This window comes from Xyrauchen texanus, chromosome 13, assembly GCF_025860055.1.
Source record: "Xyrauchen texanus isolate HMW12.3.18 chromosome 13, RBS_HiC_50CHRs, whole genome shotgun sequence".
Classification (NCBI taxonomy): domain Eukaryota; kingdom Metazoa; phylum Chordata; class Actinopteri; order Cypriniformes; family Catostomidae; genus Xyrauchen; species Xyrauchen texanus.
In genome coordinates this window covers 10,542,288-10,560,800 of record NC_068288.1, presented here as the reverse complement: position 1 = coordinate 10,560,800, position 18,513 = coordinate 10,542,288, and the positions used below count along the sequence as shown (strand labels likewise).

Below are 18,513 nucleotides of genomic sequence, written 5' to 3'. Positions count from 1 at the left end.
TTGCCTTGTAGAGTAAGATGTTGTTTATTTTTTTACCTGATACTATAAAAGAAATTGGCATTCTGACACTCTTTATTTCTTTCTTCTTCCTTCATTATGCTAACATACACAGTCAAGACACAGCAGGTGAATGTTTCTCTATAAAACTTGCAAATCTCATGACATTTAGTGTCCAAAAATACTTCTATTATTATTATTTTCTAAATGTTTGTAGAAAAGTCTTTTTGATCATTTACTTTTGATTTATGTTAAGTATTAGGTTAATAAATGGTTGTAACACTTTAAAAAGATATAAATCCACTGTCCTTTACAGAGGAGATACCTGCCCCAAAAAGTAGGAAAAAGAAAGCCAAGAGAGATGTGGAGAGTGTGGAGGAACCTGATGGTGAGTTCAGATGAGATGCATATAATCATAAATCTATATCATGTAAACAAAACACAATATATTAATATATACACACACACCAGTTAGTTCCGGTCCTCAAATCTGATTGGACGAGTTATGCTTAATTAACAAAATAAATATATATGTTTTAAATATTAGTATTGATAATGTAATTATTTACTGAATATTTGTGTTTTCATCATATTGTGGTTTATAAAAGCGACAAGCCATTATTTATGGCATTACGTTACAGTGATTTTACCATGTTTGTTGTTTGAAAACTTGAGTTTTCATGGCTAATTAAATGAATATTGTGGGTTCGAAACAAGTTTAGCTCATCTGACAGCATTTATTGCATGATTTCGTGACATTTCAACTCGTCCCTCCTTTTCTTTAAAAAAAAAAATAACCCTGTGTTACGGTGCGGCACTTACACTGGAAGTAAATGGCGCCAGTCTGTAAATGTTAAAATACTCACCGTTTCAAAAGTACAGCAACAAGACGTTATAAACAATGTGTCAACATGATTTTAGTGTGATACAGTTGAAGTCAGAAGTTACAAGAAAAACATTTAATCGTAGAAAACATTCGCTGTCTTAGGTCAGTTAGGATCACTACTTTATTTTAAGAATGTGAAATGTCAGAATAATAGTGGAGAGAATGATTTATTTCAGCTTTTATTTCTTTCATCACGTTCCCAGTGGGTCAGAAGTTTACATACACTTTGTTAGTATTTGATAGCATTGCCTTTTATATTGTTTATCTTTGGTCAAACGTTTTGTGGAGCCTTGCACAAGCTTCTCACAATAAGTTGCTTAAATTTTGGCCCATTCCTCCAGACAGAACTGGTATGATGGAGTCAGGTTTGTAGACCTCCTTGCTCACACACGCTTTTTCAGTTCTGCCCAGAAATCAGATTGAGGTCAGAGCTTTGTGATGGTCACTCCAATACTTTGACTTTGTTGTCCTTAAGCCATTTTGCCACAGCTTTGTAGGTATGCTTGTGGTCATTGTCCATTTGGACCAAGCTTTAACGTCCTGGCTGATGTCTTGAGATGTTGCTTCAATATATCCACATAATTTTCCTTCCTCATGATGCCATCGATTTTGTGAAGTGCACCAGTCCCTGCTGCAGCAAAGCACCCACATAACACGATCAGGGGCGAAAATTTCATCAAAATGTTGGGGGGACAATAAACATAACAATTCTGAAGAGCAATTTTTGAAGGGGACACCAAGGTTTTTTTTGTTGTTGCCCCGTTTAAATTTGTAATTTAAGAATATATCATTATATTATTTACAATACACATATTTTAATTATATTCCTGACCCCCCCCCGCGATTTCCACCTATGAACACGATGCCAGCTTGCAAGCCTCCCCCTTTTTCCTCCAAACATATTAATAGTCATTATAGCCAAACAGTAAAATTTTTGTTTCAATAGACCAGAGGGCATTTCTCCAAAAAGTAAGATCTTTGTCCACATGTGCAGTTGGAAACTGTAGTCTGGCTTTTTTATGGCAGTTTTGGAGCAGTGACTTCTTCCTTGCTGAGCAGCTTTTCAGGTTATGTTGATAAAGGGCTGTATTACTGTGGATATAGATACTTGTCTACCTGTTTTCTTCAGCATCTTCACAAGGTCCTTTGCTGTGAATTGATTTGCACATTTCACACCAAACTACGTTCATCTCTAGGACACAGAATGCATCTCCTTCCTGAGTGGTATGATGGCTGTGTGGTCCCATGGTGTTTATACTTGTGTACTATTGTTTGTACAGATGAACGGGGTACCTTTAGGCATTTAGAAATTGCTTCCAAGGATGAACTAGACATGTGGAGGTCCACAAATTGTTTTCTGAGGTCTCGGCTGATTTCTTTTGCTTTTCCCATGATGTCAAGCAAAGAAGCATAGAGTTTGAAGGTAGGCCTTATAATACATCCACAGGTACACCTACAATTCAGCACACCTCCTATCAGAAGCTAATTGTCTAAAGGCTTGATATCATTTTCTGGAAATTTCCAAGCTGATTAAAGGCACAGTTAACTTAGTATTTGTAAACTTCTGACCCACTGGAATTTTGATATAGTCAATTAAAAGTGAAACAATCTGTCTGTAAACAATTGTTGAAAAAATTAAGTGTCATGCACAAAGTAGATGTCCTAAACAACTTGCCAAAACTATAGTTTGCTAATATTAAATCTGTGGAGTACTTAAAAAATGAGTTTCAACCAAAGTGTATGTAAACTTCTGACTTCAACTGTAAAATTGCTTACTAACCTTTTCAGTGTAAAGTTATTTCCAATTTTACAACTTTAGTGCCATGATGACATAACACCATAAACACTATAACAAGTGTAAAAACTATGACTTTTAAAGTTAACAGAATAATTAGTGTAAGATTTTTACTAATTTATAAGCTTCACATCTGCTTTTAAACCCTCCAAAAATTGGGCCCATTCACTTCCATTTTATTATAACCTTGATTTTATTTCATTTTTTTTTTTTGAGGGACAAAATAAGTCAAAATCATGGACCTTAAATTGCATTAAACCCAGAATATTCCTTTAAAAGCTAAATGTATCTAGATTTTTAAATGGGGATAGTGAATCTAAAATGGAAAGTGTTATGTTGCTGTATTTGTCTAGTCTGTGTGTACTTATGATAAGGTGGTTTCCCCCTTGACTTCTGTAGATGCTGGAATGGAAATGGGAGGACTGGCCAGTCGCAGAGAGTCCGCAATTCCTGAACCTTTGACCCCGGAGCCGCTAGACAATCCACCACAGAGGAGGAAAAAGAAAAAGAAAGCACAGGCCATCGGTAAAAACACTAGCGACACATCCTTTTTAATCTGTATTAGTGTAAGGACTTTTTAAATATAGATATGATCCCTACGGCTACATAATACTGGCCTGCTTTGTTTGGTCAGATGTGGAGGGAGATCAGACTGACCTGGTTTCAAATGGAGATATAATGGATCAGAACACTGATGAAGAGGTCACACGGAAACCAAAAAAGAGGAAGTGAGTCATTGTCAAGTCATTTTTATTTAAATAGCACTTTTCATAACACGCATCATTTCGAAGCAGTTTTAGAGAAAATTAATTAATGTCATTGTCTTGTAGAAATCTATTTTTTTTTATCCAAAATAAGGAAGGTTCTGGTAATTCAGGTGCACCACTTTTTTGTTTGTATTTTACAAGAGCCGTTCTGATTTAATTTGCCCTTTAATGAATGCTTTCATCACTCCCTTTCTGCAGAGTGAAGCCTAAAGTGACAGATACACAGTTCAACAATGAACTGGATGTGGAGGATGATGACATCATCACAGACCCCCAGGCGCCGGTGCCTCCACATTCCTTGTTCTCTGCTCCCCAAGGGCAGAGCCAGCCTGTGGGGAAGGTGTTCGTAGAGAAGAGCCGTAAGTGTCACGCAAACGCAAGATGAAGTCAGTTGGTATGTGCTCCATGTTTTTGTTTATGGCTGTTAGTTGCAACTTTAGGATTCTGACATTGACAAAATGTATACTTTAAAGTGAATCTGTACCTCATATCAAAATGTCATATCAAAAGTTGTGTCCCAGTAGTGACAATGTTTGTTTGGTGGCAGGTCGTATTCAAGCAGCTGAGCGAGTGGACCAATGGAAGGCCAGCAGCCAGATGGAGCAGAGCTTTATAGACATTCATTCAATGTGGACCACTAGAGATGTTTCTATGAGAGTACACAGCGGCTTCAGGTGTCTCTGACATTCGATTTTAATTGCCATCCAATTGCCATTCATCCAAATCATCTTTCGCCAAGTTCACTATCGGCCCAATTTGTCTGCATTTTTTGACTCGAGTCACAGGCAGGGGTGCCGTAATGGGGATGGTTGGTCATGATTCTAAGGGCCCTGGACAGACGGGGCCCAGCAGAACCACAGTTTTTTCCTGCTTGATTTTGTGGTAAATGGCCACTTGGCACATTGCGCAGATTACGCTAAAGATGATGTCGCAGACCATAAAACCTGTGCGACTCAGAATTAACCTGACATACTTTGAAGCACTACACAAATCTCTTAAGGCCAGACAGCCCTAAAATTACAGTATGAGCATTACGGTCAAGGAAAAGAATAGAAAACATAAGGTGTCAATACTGTTGTAGCTAGTGAAGTCAAAAAGTAAATACAAAAAAAAAAAATGATATGTCACGATACCAGTGTTTCTGCAGTATCGGGAGTACCAAGCACCGACAATTCGATACCTGCATGCTGTTTGACTGACACACAACTGTATGAGATGCGAGATTTAAGACGACCGCTCATACACTGGAAAGTCCAAAGATATTGTGAATCATTTGTGTTGTATGAGATGACAGAGCAGAGCACTAATCCACTATGAAGCATGCAGCACATGTAGACTATATATTTATAATTAAATTACTGCATTAGCGCTTTAAATGATCAGACTAGGCTATGTGGTGTACTGTTTATAGATCTCGTCTGTTTATCCAGAGAAGTGAAGCTTCCGTTAAAAACAAATCAAAATAAAAGCTTGCGTCAAAATAAAAGCTAGACATCTGATATTGAAGAAATTGTAACAGAAGTATAATACAACTGTACAGTAAAATGTAATATGCACTGTAGTAATATAAATAATGAAAGTTAAGCAATACATCACAAGCAAGAGTGCTGTTAAATTCAATGATATGTTGAAAAGTTATTGCTTTATTATTTTTTTAAATGTTAAAATAAAACAAATTAAAAAAATTATTTGTTCCATGTTCAGCTGTTAAAATAATTAATTTGATTAGACACCATTTTGATGGTGAGATTAAATTTTAAAACCATTCTAAAACAAAAAACAAAACATGATTTGGGAAAAAGTAAAAAATATTTAATTAGGGCCCTACTTAAATAAACTTAAGCAATGCATAATTGAGAAACATTTGAAGCAAGCATCCATTTCTTTTAATGTATTATTTACATTGAAATTAAACTTCAAATATGCTAAATGACTTTGCTCCATAGCACATAGCCATATTAGTATATTTTTGCATTGGTATAGAAATTTGTTTTGAGAACTGTGAAATTTCACTGGTATCAGTATCGATTAATACAATTTTTGTATTGTGATGGCACCAACTTTAGTGACTGAAACATGAATCTATAACATTTGTCAAAATACCGCAGCACTCTTGAAAGCTTGATTCTGATTAGTTGCCATTTTTTGGATATTAAAATACCTTCCATCTCAGCTAAATATGCAGAGACAAGTATTAGTTGTCAATGTTCATTTATTTGTTCACTAAATGCAAAAATGCTTGTTCAGAAAACGACTTGTTTATCCAACTATCAATCCGAGAAATTTCATCTTCAAATTACTCTCATTTCATTTTCTCCCATTTCAATTAGTTTTTCATGAAGTTAACTGCAATGTTTGCCTCTGAAGAGAGGTATATCTTGCAAGACAAAACGGTACATAAAATTGACAGATACACATTTGGCTTCAACCCTTAACACACAAACTTCAATAACGGGGAGTCAACAAAATTAATTTCAACTCAAAAAGCAGAAATGAAGGTTAAAATGAGGCACTTACAATGGAAGTGAATGGGGCCAATTTTAGTAGGATATAAAATCAGTTTATCATTTTATAAAATAACTTACATTAATTATTTTGTTAAAACTCATGTACTATTTGAGTTAACTTGTTTAAATTGTACTACAGTAATTTTAGGGTTTGTTGGCATTACATCATCATGGCAATGAAGATGTAAAATTGGCTGTAACTTTACACAGAAAAGGTTTGCAAGTGATTTTAATCACACTAAAATCACGTTCACACGCATATCCTTTGTCATGTGGCTAATCTTTTGAAATGGTATTTAAACTTTAAAAAACTGGCCCATTCATTTCCATTGCAAGTGCCTCACAGTAGCCCAGATGTGTGCTTTTTTTTTTTTTTTTTTATAGAAAGAGGAGGAACGAGTCTAAATAAATTATGGTTATCAGTATTATGCTTCAAATGCTGTCGATTAAGCTTAACTTGTATTGAACCCAGAATATTCCTTTAAGTTAAAAGATGAGCTCTTAACATCACCACACAACAATTGACTAACAGTGGCAACACAAAACAACAAATATCACATAAATAAAGTCAACAAACAGCAAAAAATTAACCCTATAACACTTACGGCATAATTTATTCATGTTGCAATGCATGCTGGGAACTTGCAAATCAGCAACATTGTTTAATATGAAATTGTTCATTCAGACAACTCTGATAGGATAGTTGGGACAACATTTGGGGGAATATTGTTGGTCTAACATGTGTTTTTATGTAGATGCAAAGTAATTCACATTTCATAGTATCGACTTGTCTATCCTACTGGGTAGGATTGCACCAGCTGTGCGTAATTAAGTTGAGACATAACGTTCAGTCAAGGGCTTAGTAACTACTAATTAGTTTGTAACTAAGTCAGTGCTTAATTTGGTTGCACCACCTGTTCTTAAGGCAAGACTTTGCGGAGAGCTTACGACCTACTATTTAAGTAATGCATACTCGCATAATATGACATTTACTTGTATTGATCCAATAAATAGTCTATGAATTTGTACATAGAAGTGTAAAAAGCCGTGCATTTCAGTTTGATCTAGTTATGGTTGATGTTCAAACCTTGTTTGCTCACGTTACTCTCAGCTGTATTAAATTATATCCCTCATTGAAATACGATACATAAAACAAGATTTCATTAATGGTATATTTAGCTATGTAAATAACAATATTTAATAACGGTATCTAAAAAGGAGTATGAGGCAATAAATAAATACCAACTCAACAGGCATGGAAAAATAGACATTTATTAATTTGAATATCTTATACATCTCGTATGTTGAAACTTGAGACCCGGTGGCGTACAAAGGAAAGGACGTTTTTTACATAATGTTTTCTCCCGTAAACATAATCGAGTGTAAAGGTCAACATCATCATATATGTCGAAATGACTGAAGCCGGTCAACCAAAACATTGATGTCATTAAGGGAGTCTGTTTTTTTTATTAATTTATACATAGGGTTACGTTTAATGGTGCAACTCTCACATATTTAGTAGTGTGTAAAATTGTGACTTAAGTGCCTATTTACACCACAACTAGGCTAAGTTGTAACTTGCGTATAGCTGGTGCAACCGGCCTGTGCACATCTGCAAAAAGACTATTGTCTATTCTCACGACACAGGGTTATCGGCCTGTTTTCTCATGGCTTCCTGGCTGGTTATGCTGTGTGGAACATCATCGTGGTCTACGCATTGGCTGGTGAACAGATGAGAACGCTTTCAAACCTACTTCAGCAATATCATACACTGGCCTACCCCGCACAGTCCCTGCTCTACCTGCTCCTGGCCCTCAGCACTGTCTCTGCCTTTGACAGGTGGACCACCTATCCTAAATGGCTTTCCACTTAAACCAAAACACTGTAGCCACTTAAGTATTTGCAGATGCCAGAGTCCTTTATAAGAGTAAGAGTGTCTATTCTCTCTTTCCTACGTAGGTTGAATCTGGCCAAAGCTCCTGCGGCCATGCGGAGTTTACTAACCCTGAATCCGGTGGCACTTGCTTCCCTCTGTGAGTTTGTCACATCCTCCTTTTTCTCAAGAAACGAATGTATGAATATAAAAAGACATGAATACATTAAGACTTTTTTTAATGAATAAATCTTTCTTTTTCAGTGTATTTCTCTGCCCTCGTTTTATCGTTAAGCCAGCAGATGACTAGCGATCGCATCAATCTCTATAATCAACCCTCAAGCTCAAATCTGACACTGTGGTAAGACCTCTTCTCATTCACAAGTGCAAACTGGATAAATTTCTTACAGTGATCAGAGCTTTTTGCAGGCAGCTGGACTCAGAGCGGACCATCCTGTACCCCTGGATCATAGTGAACCTTGTGGTCTCTTTGCTGGTCGGGCTGGCTTGGGTTCTGGTGTCAACATGCCCAGATATTGACCACACAGAAGGTATGTGCAACAAGTGGCCAAAGTTTAGTGTTGGCATTATGGGATACAATATGCAAGACCGTATGCTCAAGTTATATGATACTAGTAATGTGCTATTCTGAACATAGCCTCTGTACAAGCTGAAATTCTCAAGTTTTCATTGTTTAAAACAACAGTAAATGCGGTTATGTCTTTTTTCATACAGAGTTTTTAATGTCAATGGAAGTGGACTGTCCAAAAGTTGAGAAGGAAGGAAACATCACCGCTCAAGACATCTGAATGCATTTTTATTTATTTTTTTACTCCATTTTGATAGTTGTTGTAGACTTGTCATTGTACATACTGTTCTATATCTTATGCTTCCACATCGTGAGGTCTTCCCATTGTGCAATACATATTTCCAAATATCCAATGTTGTCTTGGACATTATTGGACAGTAGCAAGTGATCACACGAAAGAGGTCAATTTCTTTGTCATTTTATTTAAAACAAAACCCAAAATAAATCACACTGGAGTGGGCTCTGGTCGAGGTCTGGACCGCTGGATTAAAACAGCCAACAAAAGTCCACAAACACCAAACATAGCGAGAGCTGCCGTCACCCATAATACACAAGGTAATGTCAGTGGAACTAGAAGAGGTCAAACATTTTCAGATAGATGCCAGCTTGTTGAACATAGACTGTACAAGTGTTCACAAATGGTGGATTTTTACCTTCTTTCTCCGATAGACTCTCAGAAACTAGCAAATCAGAGAGAAGAATGACCTTGCCACTCGAAACCAAAACTTCCTCAAAATCCTCCCGTTTATGTGAGATTGCTCTTCCTAAAAGACAGGAAAATAGAAAAATAGATTTTTCAACAAGTCTTGGCCAATCTCTATTAATCTGGTCATGTAATCAAAATGGACCCTTTACTCTCTTAAATGGGAATATCCCGGGTTCAATTCAAGTTATGCTCGATCGATAGCATTTGTGGCATAATGTTGATTAGTACAAAAAAATGGTTTGACTCGTCATTTTCTTAAATTAAAAATAAACAATGAGGCACTTACAATGGAAGTGAATGGGGCCAATTGTTGGAGGGTTTAAAAGTAGAAATGTGAAGCTTCAAATTTTATAAAAGCACATTAATTCTGTTAATACTCATGCATTATTTGAGCTTTAAAGTGGTTTAAATCGTTGTGTCCATGGCCGTTTTAGGGTTTACAGTCAAGTTGTCATGGCAACTATGCTGTAAAATTAAATATAACTATCAATTTTAGAGTGATAAAAATCGCTGTGTAAACACTGATACCATTTACGTCTTGTGGCTATAGTTTTAACACAGTGTGCATTTTAATGTTTATGGATTGGCCCCATTCACTTGCATTTTAAGAGTCTCACTGTTACTAAGATTTTTTTTTTTTTTTAAGAATAGGGAGGCATGAGTCCATTTTTTTATGCCACAAATGCTGTCATTTGAGCTTAGATTTTTAATTGAACCCAGACTATTACACATTCCTGGTTAAATATTCATTGGAAGGGTTGGGAACCAGTTCCATTCTTTAAAAACATGCCAGAATCGTATGATCTTTGTGACTTTCAGTTCCGTTAATAGTTCTCCTGCATGCAATTTTCAGTCGATGCGGCTGGAACACAGTCCTGAAATACTCTGACAGTGTTTCCAGCTGCACATTTCTGCAGCAGCACTGCCCTCTACTGACCCTACAGCATAACACACAGCTGTACCAAGTGTATTTTATTCTTGATCAAAGGGCTCTTTTGGATCTAAAAACGTATGCGCTTCCATTTAAAGTCGGTTATGGAAGTAATCTTATACCAATTATAAATTATAACTGTCCAGCTCGAAATTAAATAAGAACTGGTGGTGCCTCACAAGCCTGAAGTACAACATTAGGCTACATAACAGTCTAAACTGTATTTGGTAACAGACAGCAGGATAGTAAATACAATAAGAGTTTAAAATAATTATTTGAAGAAAGAAAAAAGAAAAAAGAAAAAAAAAAAAAAAAAAGGTACTGGAATCGTTAAGAGAAATCTGGACTGTTATTTTCCTTGAAATTCCCAGCCCTATTCACTGGTACATGCTATTGCAATTAAATTAAATAGTCTTTGTAATCTTTTATCAAAATCACATTGTCTACCTCAGAAACGGCTATCGGTTTTTTTGGCCAACATCATGTCCTTTTTGTTTTCAACCCCTACCTTCTAACCAGCTGTATTATGGAGACCAATTTACAAGATCCAATTAATTCCAGATGGATGAAATATTTAAAATTTCACCTTACATTTCTTCAGTAATGGGTCACATTATGCAAGTCAAATGGTTGAGCACTGTTCCATGTTGAATTTAAGATGGCTAAATCAAAAGGTCTATCCCATGTAGCCTTGTAAAAACCTCAGCTGTACTCACGTGTCCTGCCACAGCTGGGCTCGCAGGACTCAGTGGCAGAGGGGTGGCAAACAGAAGTAGAGCAGTGAATGAAGACCTGTTAAAACAGGTGGGGGTTAAAGGTACAGCTAGAAAGAGCACGGGGGGGGGTAAAGTGGACAGAGGGCACATACTGGTTCCTGCAAAGGCACAAGAGACGACTGGTTTACGAAGGTGAACATCTTCATGACGAAGCGTCTATAATGAGATGGGTACTGAAGCCCTGACTCTCCAACAGGAAGCATCGTGGTCAAGTAATGGTCATCCTTATAAGTGCAGCTTGGACAAAGAAAAAAAAAAAAAAACAGGAAAGACGACAATACCATTTCAAAAGTTAAATGTCCATATTGATGTGTGTGGCCATTGCATATCTCCAATTAGAAGTTTACATGTCCCAGAATTCCAATTAATATAGGCACATTCAGATTTCATACCATTTAGAATATCCTTATGCATGTTAACATGGTCATTGACCCGGTTCTGCAACTAGCAAAGTTTACCCATTAACTACTAGGTCCCATTGGGGCAGGCTCAGGGGTTCCTGGGAGGATGTAGCCCAGCAGTGGTCCAGGACTAGGACGATATTTGGGTCCGTACGCTCCAGAATCCGCACCTCCACATACACCGGTTCTCTCAATCCTTTAGTAACAGGGTAGTCCGTCTCATAGTAGTACGAGGTATACATATCTTCTAAAATACACAAGGAGATTTGTGAATGAATAGTTGGTGAATCTGGGAATCATTTATATCTAGATTCTGCTTACCATCAGAACATCCTTTAGTGCTGCACTGTCCATTAGCAAGTCTGAGCTCCACTCTCAGAGGGCCTTTCTGCAAGACAGGGGGAGGAGGGGGAACCGTAGTTACCTCAACCACAAGAGCCTCAACTGCAGTTCCTGAATACCTGCACTGGAATTTTAGTCTGAAAGACAAGCAGTGTTAATATAGAGGGTTCCCACTCCTTTTGACAAAATAATTAAGAGTTTTCCAGCCATTCGTGACTACTGAACACACACACACACTTGTGTTTCCATGTTTTATGGGGACTTTACATAGACATAATGGTTTTTATACTGTACAAACTTTATATTCTATCCCCTAAACCTAAACCTACCCCTAAACCTCACAGAAAACTTTCTGCATTTTTACATTTTCAAAAAACATAATTTAGTATGATTTATAAGCTGTTTTCCTCATGGGGACCGACAAAATGTCCCCACAAGGTCAAAAATTTCGGGTTTTACTATCCTTATGGGGACATTTGGTCCCCACAAAGTAATAAACACACACACACACACACACACACACACACACACACACACACACACACACACACACACACACACACACACACACACACACACACACACACACACACACACACACACACACACACACACACACACACACACACACACACACACACACACACACACACACACACACACACACACACACACACATTATCAGGGTCCAAGCAGTTTGGAAAAGTGGAGAAAATTACCAAAATTGCCAAATTTGAAACAACAGATTTGTAGGTATGGTGTTTTGAGACTTAATAGGATTAGGATTAGGTTCACTGTGACAGGAAGTGCTTGCTACCAATAATTAATGGATCACATTGACAAATAGGGTGTATTATGATGGCAACAACAGTGATACCACAAGAATGTGATGAGATGAACTCCCTCACTCATAAGCACTGTCTCTTGTGATGGATCCGTGGGGTCCAATGCCCACTTCGTACACCGATGACATCATGTTCTCATAAATAACATATCCGCTTTCTTCCTGAAGAAAAAAAGTGCAGATGTAAAAAAATAAATAAAAAAAATAAGGTGGAAGTAGCAGTGAACATTGTAAATATGCCCCATCAAGACATTAAGGTTTGTTTCTCAGACCCAAATAAGGACTAATCAAAGGCTTTCCCACTATTGTACCCACCTTCATTCTGGTGCCACAGGAGCTGACAGGAAACTGATAGATGGCAAAGTTGGCAGTACTGGCAACAGAAGCGCATTGTCCACTGGGGTCATTCTCCAGCATTTGGATGGAGTCTAGACTGATGCGTGGCAGTGTGGCATCTCGAGAAACCACCAATACAAAATGCCCATCACTTGAGCACTGCAGGGTAACTGGTACAAACAGGGAAAACAACTTATAAGAATTTCTGTACACAATCTATACATGAAAAACTCCAAGGACTTACAGTAGTTATAGCATTCCTTTATGAAAACATACCACAATATTTTATAGTGCCCATAGTATAACTATGGTATTTGTAGCAAGACCATTGTAAAACCATTGATGGTTCTGAAGTAGCATGGTAGGCTAACCATTGTTTCTATAAAACAAAATGTGGTATTTAATATGCAAAATAGTAGCTAAATATTTAGACACTACAAATGTCACAACTGTCATAAAAATGACACAAGTAAAATGACAATACCAAACACTGCAGTTACTGTAGTTAAAAAAAAAATAATCTTTGGGACAAGTCCCTTGGAGTAAATATTATACGTCAGTACTTGTGGTAAGGGAGGACCTGCAGCTAAACCCTCGAGACTATTCACGCATTTCATGCTGTTATGCAGCATTACAGCAAACCTCTCACTTCTCACCTGCCTTGCCATAATAACAGCTCCGTCTATCATAACAGCAGCTGATGGCCTCGCATTCAGCAGGGGTAATGTCGGGCTCTCCACACTCAATGCGCTCAAACTGCTCCACCACACAGCGCTGAGACCCAGAGGAGGACAACAGCCCCTGAGGGTCCCTCATGTCGGGAGGAAACACCTGCTGGGGGTAATACAGCTCTTGCTGGGGGAGTTCTTTCAGTGGAGGTAGAGCGGGTATAAATGATAAACCACCGGCCTGATATTTCGGCATCTGCCAGGGAAACTGAGGGTCCTGAGCATTGCTCAAATATACACTAAGCGTAAACGCAATTAATGCTTCAATTATCAACATTTTTGCGAGTTACTTCCGCGAAGTAAACACTTTTTGCCTCTGTGTCACATTTAAAGAGTTAAATAACAAGCCTAATTATCATTAACTCCGCCTCCTTAATTATAAACACTAGCGATTTTAGCGAGAAGTGTCGGTTTGTCTGCGTCCGGCAGGAATACTACAAGTCACGCCCCCTAAAAACCTTCAAATAAACGTCTAAAAGCTCAAGACTTGCAACAGTCTGGATTCACCTTCATCAGTCTCAGCAGTGCAGGAGGAATTAAGGGAAAGGCCACTCCATTTGTGCGACCTTCGAGACATTTTTGTCTTTTTAATTTTTGACGTTTTGTTTTTTCGAACGGTGTGTATTTTTGGGGAAATTTTGATATTTCAACCTCAGTTCCTATAATACACTGTGTAAACAAAAGAGTTACACTCAGGACCTTCAGGACAAAAATGTCCCAATTGAAACCCATTAAAACTGCAATATTTCACCCCAGTGCCATTAAAGCATATAATCATAAATTCTATGATATTATGCTGTCATTCCGGAGCCCTGGCTTAAAAAATAAATAAATAAAATAAATTATATATATATATATATTTCTACCAGATGGTGCCATTTGTCTCATGTTAAGCCTATGTCAAGTGTCAAGTCAAGTCAAGTGGTTTTTATTGTCGTTCAACCATATACAGTTAGTACAGTACACAGTGAAACGAGACAATGTTCTTCCAGGACCATGGTGCTACATAAAAACAACACAGGACAAACACAGACCACATGAGACTACACAGACTAAATAACATTTCTACATAAAGTGCACATGCAAACGTGTGCAAAAAGTACAGGACGACACAGTGATAGACAGTGCAGGGCCGACCAGTACACATTGAGCAAATACATGCTTTTTTCCTATTTTCTGTTTGTTGTATTATAGAGCACAGCAGGCCAATTGAATAAACAACACAGCTAAAATTGTGTGGGTGTGTTGGTATAGATGTCAGAGTGTGTGCGTGTGTGTGAGAGAGAGAAATAATATTGGCATTATGAAAACAAACTGGCATTTAAAGGGTTAAAATCCTGAAAATGAATGAATATTTGGTAGTTAGTTGGTTAAAAAAGTCAGTGAAAGTGGAAAATAATAGTAATATATAATATTTTTATGGCAGTTTTTTGACATGGACATTTGTGTCCTTTTCTTTTTAACCAAATGGCAGCGGTCCAGTCCACCGCTGAAGCAGCGGACAGACGGCGCTGTCACATGGCACCTGTTACTTTTGGCAGCGCTGTTGAGAATGGGCCAATCACAATCGATTGTTACTTGTGTAGGATTTTAAAAATATTTGTTTTTTATAAATACTGCTGTAGTGGATTTCACAAGTATGAATCCTCACAACTATCTGTTTTAATTACAAATTACTCACCAGAGTGAAAGAATTCTCCAATGAGATGTAAAACGAGATTTGAATGTGGATTAATGGACGATTCAGTTTTGTGAGCTGTCAACCGCCCCCTTGTGCAAACAAAGCTTTGTGTCTCACAAAACAGGCTGTTTCTGACAACATTTGGGTCAATATAAAAATATGTTAACAAACATGTCCCCTTGACATTTTTAGTCATGAAAAAGTTTTCAAATAGCCAAATAAATAATTAAAATGTATCATTCTATAACTTAACCATATGAAATGGCTTTACTATGTTTGGCACATTTTTTAGAAAATATATTTGAATTTGTCAGTTGCCTGAAAAAATCCTTGTCCCCCTTCATCTGGTACACCGAATAAATGTGCAAAATATATATCTAAAATATTTTTATTTAAAATGAACACATAAAGATTTTTTTTATTGACATCTCAAGCATAGTCCTTGCAAACAAATAAAAATGTTCTTGATAAGTCCTTGAATTTCACTTTGAAGCATCTGTACCCTGCTATGACTTTATTTCTTCTGCTGAACACAAACAAAGATTTTTAGAAGACAATCTTGGATCTGTATGTCCAGATGGGTGATAAAAAAAACTGAAGCCCCAAACTGCACATGAATGCAGCATAACAGTAATCCATACGACTCCAAATCCATGTCTTCAGAAGCAATCATAATGTATGATTGTGCCTTTAAATATTTACGTATTTTCACATTTATTCCACTAACTACATTACTACATTTTGTTGCATTTTTGTTGTTTGTTTATATGCACACATATTGAGTTTACAATGATTTGTAAAACAGGCACTTAAAAAGGACTGTCTCTTTAAGTGAACCGGCAGCACCAAGAGCAAACATTTCTGGTTGAATGAGCGCACATTAACGAGAGAGAAGTTGCACGGTGGTTTTTCACTCATCCATGCATTGTATGATTAGAATGAATTTATTTTTGTGTGATTTTTTTAAACGTTTTTATCACCAACTGACAGTGACTAACAGAAAAAATATTAAAAGAAACATGGACTTGTGTGGATCTATTCTTTGACTACAAAATACACAGAACGAAAACAAAAGGAATTTTTTACTTGTATAATGTGCATTGACTTGCTTGTACAAATATTTATTGTGCTTAAATTCAAATCTATAAGTTCTTGAGTTTTGCAACACATTAAAGTTCTTACAGATGTCCAACACTGTAGCCATGCTGTAAAAAGTGTTTTGAAATCTGTATGTGGAAAGGTTTTACCAAGATCAATGTATAATGTAATTATGGCCAGGGCTGCCAATAAGGGGGGACAACTGGAGCTTTTGTCCCAGGCCTGGACTTGAGGGGGGTGCGACTGCTTCTGAAGATATAGTTTTATCCACAGCAGTTATATGGATTACTTTTATGCTTTTATGCTGACTTTATGTGCTTTTTGGATCAAAGTTTTGGTTGCCATTCACTTGCATTGCATGGAACTACAGAGCTAAGATATTCGTCTAAAAATCTTAATTTGAGTTCAGGAGAAGAAGTCACATAACTGGGATATACCATGGTGATGCTGAAAGAATTTACATTTTTGGGTGAACTATTCCTTTAATAGTTTCTCTTTCTTAACAGATTTAATCCTGAATTTGCTGACAAGTGAGTGATGAAAACTGCTTGGGTTTTCAGGGAACCAGGCCTGCCCTGAACTAAGATACAATGAGGAACCTTATTCACGCTAGTGCCATCTTTAATATTTATCGGAATGACAATGAGGCTGTGAGGAATAGACTACCATCTCTTAAATGGCACGAACGCTATAAAGCTGTATAAAGCTCCTAGATCACTTCTGATTTTTCACAACTCGTGTTGTCTGGAGTTCTTTGTATACTGAATATTCTTGGGCAGATATTTTATCAATGTTTTGTCCGCGGAACAATCCAAAAACATGTTAAACTGCTGTACAGACCATTGAAGAGACTGTAAGAGCCTCTTTGTCATTCCCATTCAAAATCAAAGATGGCACTAGCATGAATAAGGTCTATACAGACATTATCGTGAGATATCAAATACATAAACCATTTACAATATTCAAATCTGAACTGGAATTGCACTTGATTGTTTTCAGTGGTGAAAGTGCTGCATTTTCTTTACTTCTCTCTCTCTCTCTCTCTCTCTCTCTTTCAGATTTGCATACACTAAGGCGACAGTGCTGCTCAGCACACTGGTGCACAGGTTGAGAGTGGAAGGGCAGGTGGTTGAGGCCAGGTATGAACTGGTGGCCACACCCAAAGATGACACCTGGATCTGAGTCATCAAGCGGAACTGAAGGGCTCAGATTTCATGTCCCTTAAATGGACTCTTCCTAAAAATATGAATTATGCATTGCCAATGGTATGAGGTATTTTTATGGGTCTGTAAATGAGTGCATTTCCTCACTGAGTGGGGCTTCAGTTAATAATATCAAAGTGATGTTATTAAAAAATGGACCAGTTTCTTAAACTTACATGACACTGTTTGTAGATCTTCATTTCTACAAAATGCCACAAATAAGGCCCTTTAAAATAAGGACTGTATTACAGTCCTGAATGGACACCAATTTTTGACGGTTCAAAAAGCATATTTAGGCAGCATCAAAGCATCAAAGTTAATCAATAAGTTTGTGTGAAAAATTCTATCGCTAATTAAAATGTTTCAGTGTTTACAGGAAGCAATTTTTTAAGGTTAATAAAGTTTGAATTAGCGAATTAAAAACAAACATGTTCTGCTCCAGGCACGGAGCCTGATCGCCAGACAGGGGGTTGGTGCTGCGACCTCCATGGAGCCCACCACACCTGCGGCCCTGATGAAGAAGGGGCCGGATGATGACACAGAGTCCTTCCTAGATTTGTTTGAAAAGACGGTGGAGGTATGGAAGTGGCCTCCCAACCAATGGGCGGCTCGCTTATGGACCCTCCTCTCTGGGGAGGTGCAGCTGTTGGCACAACAACTGGTCCAGTGCCACTGTTCGGCGTCGCTGGACTACATGGTGGTGCATCCAGGAGGCAGCGAAGCAGTGTTTTTCTTCTCCCTCTTCTCTCTCTACTATCTCTCCATCTTCTGTGTATCACCCCCCTGGTCCCGCCCAGTTCCGGCTGCCCAAACCCCATCCCCAGACTCCTCCCCTTGTATGTCCTTCCTACTCCCCCTCTCTCCCTCCACTATACCCCCCAGGTTGGCAAGACTGCCTCCATGAGTGTGGAGGGAAAGCCTGGGCCAGTCTGTTGGAGCTGTGGGGAGGCCGGGCACTGCCAGGATCATTGTCTGGTGATGGAGGTGGAGACACTGATCCGGATCCCCGATACTCCGCAGGCCACCCCTGATCGGGCAGGGGCGTATCGGATAC

General features: G+C 37.9%; 2 protein-coding genes across 2 annotated transcripts; one reads left to right on the top strand and one right to left on the bottom strand.

Annotated features, from left to right (window-relative positions):
* The first annotated feature begins 316 nt into the window (after positions 1-316).
* Positions 317-8,697, top strand: LOC127654169 (transmembrane protein 237B-like). Its single transcript, XM_052141218.1, has 10 exons — positions 317-385; positions 3,078-3,203; positions 3,313-3,406; positions 3,644-3,804; positions 3,993-4,119; positions 7,600-7,791; positions 7,912-7,985; positions 8,090-8,186; positions 8,255-8,376; positions 8,561-8,697. The coding sequence occupies exons 2-10, from the start codon at positions 3,086-3,088 to the stop codon at positions 8,632-8,634; spliced, it is 1,059 nt and encodes a 352-aa protein (XP_051997178.1). The 5' UTR covers positions 317-385; positions 3,078-3,085; the 3' UTR covers positions 8,635-8,697.
* A 272-nt stretch (positions 8,698-8,969) lies between these two features.
* On the bottom strand, positions 8,970-13,755 carry LOC127654168 (zona pellucida sperm-binding protein 4-like). The gene is made up of 8 exons (XM_052141217.1): positions 13,407-13,755; positions 12,730-12,920; positions 12,479-12,576; positions 11,550-11,707; positions 11,286-11,475; positions 10,920-11,064; positions 10,768-10,843; positions 8,970-9,178 (listed from the first exon to the last, which is right to left on the bottom strand). Exons 1-8 carry the CDS (start codon positions 13,753-13,755, stop codon positions 8,985-8,987), a joined length of 1,401 nt encoding a protein of 466 aa, XP_051997177.1. The 3' UTR covers positions 8,970-8,984.
* Between the last annotated feature and the right edge of the window lie 4,758 nt (positions 13,756-18,513).

Bases quoted from the DNA above. Each gene is read 5' to 3' on its own strand.
- LOC127654168 (XM_052141217.1), bottom strand. From the start codon at position 13,755: ATGTTGATAATTGAAGCATTAATTGCGTTTACGCTTAGTGTATATTTG. The intron at 11,476-11,549 runs GTAAGCAGAATC...TGTGTATTTTAG, and splicing joins CACTAAAGGATGTTCTGATG to AAGATATGTATACCTCGTAC. The intron at 11,065-11,285 runs GTAAACTTTGCT...TCTTTGTCCAAG, and splicing joins TGGGACCTAGTAGTTAATGG to CTGCACTTATAAGGATGACC.
- LOC127654169 (XM_052141218.1), top strand. From the start codon at position 3,086: ATGGAAATGGGAGGACTGGCCAGTCGCAGAGAGTCCGCAATTCCTGAA. The intron at 3,204-3,312 runs GTAAAAACACTA...TTGTTTGGTCAG, and splicing joins AAAGAAAGCACAGGCCATCG to ATGTGGAGGGAGATCAGACT. The intron at 3,805-3,992 runs GTAAGTGTCACG...GTTTGGTGGCAG, and splicing joins GGTGTTCGTAGAGAAGAGCC to GTCGTATTCAAGCAGCTGAG.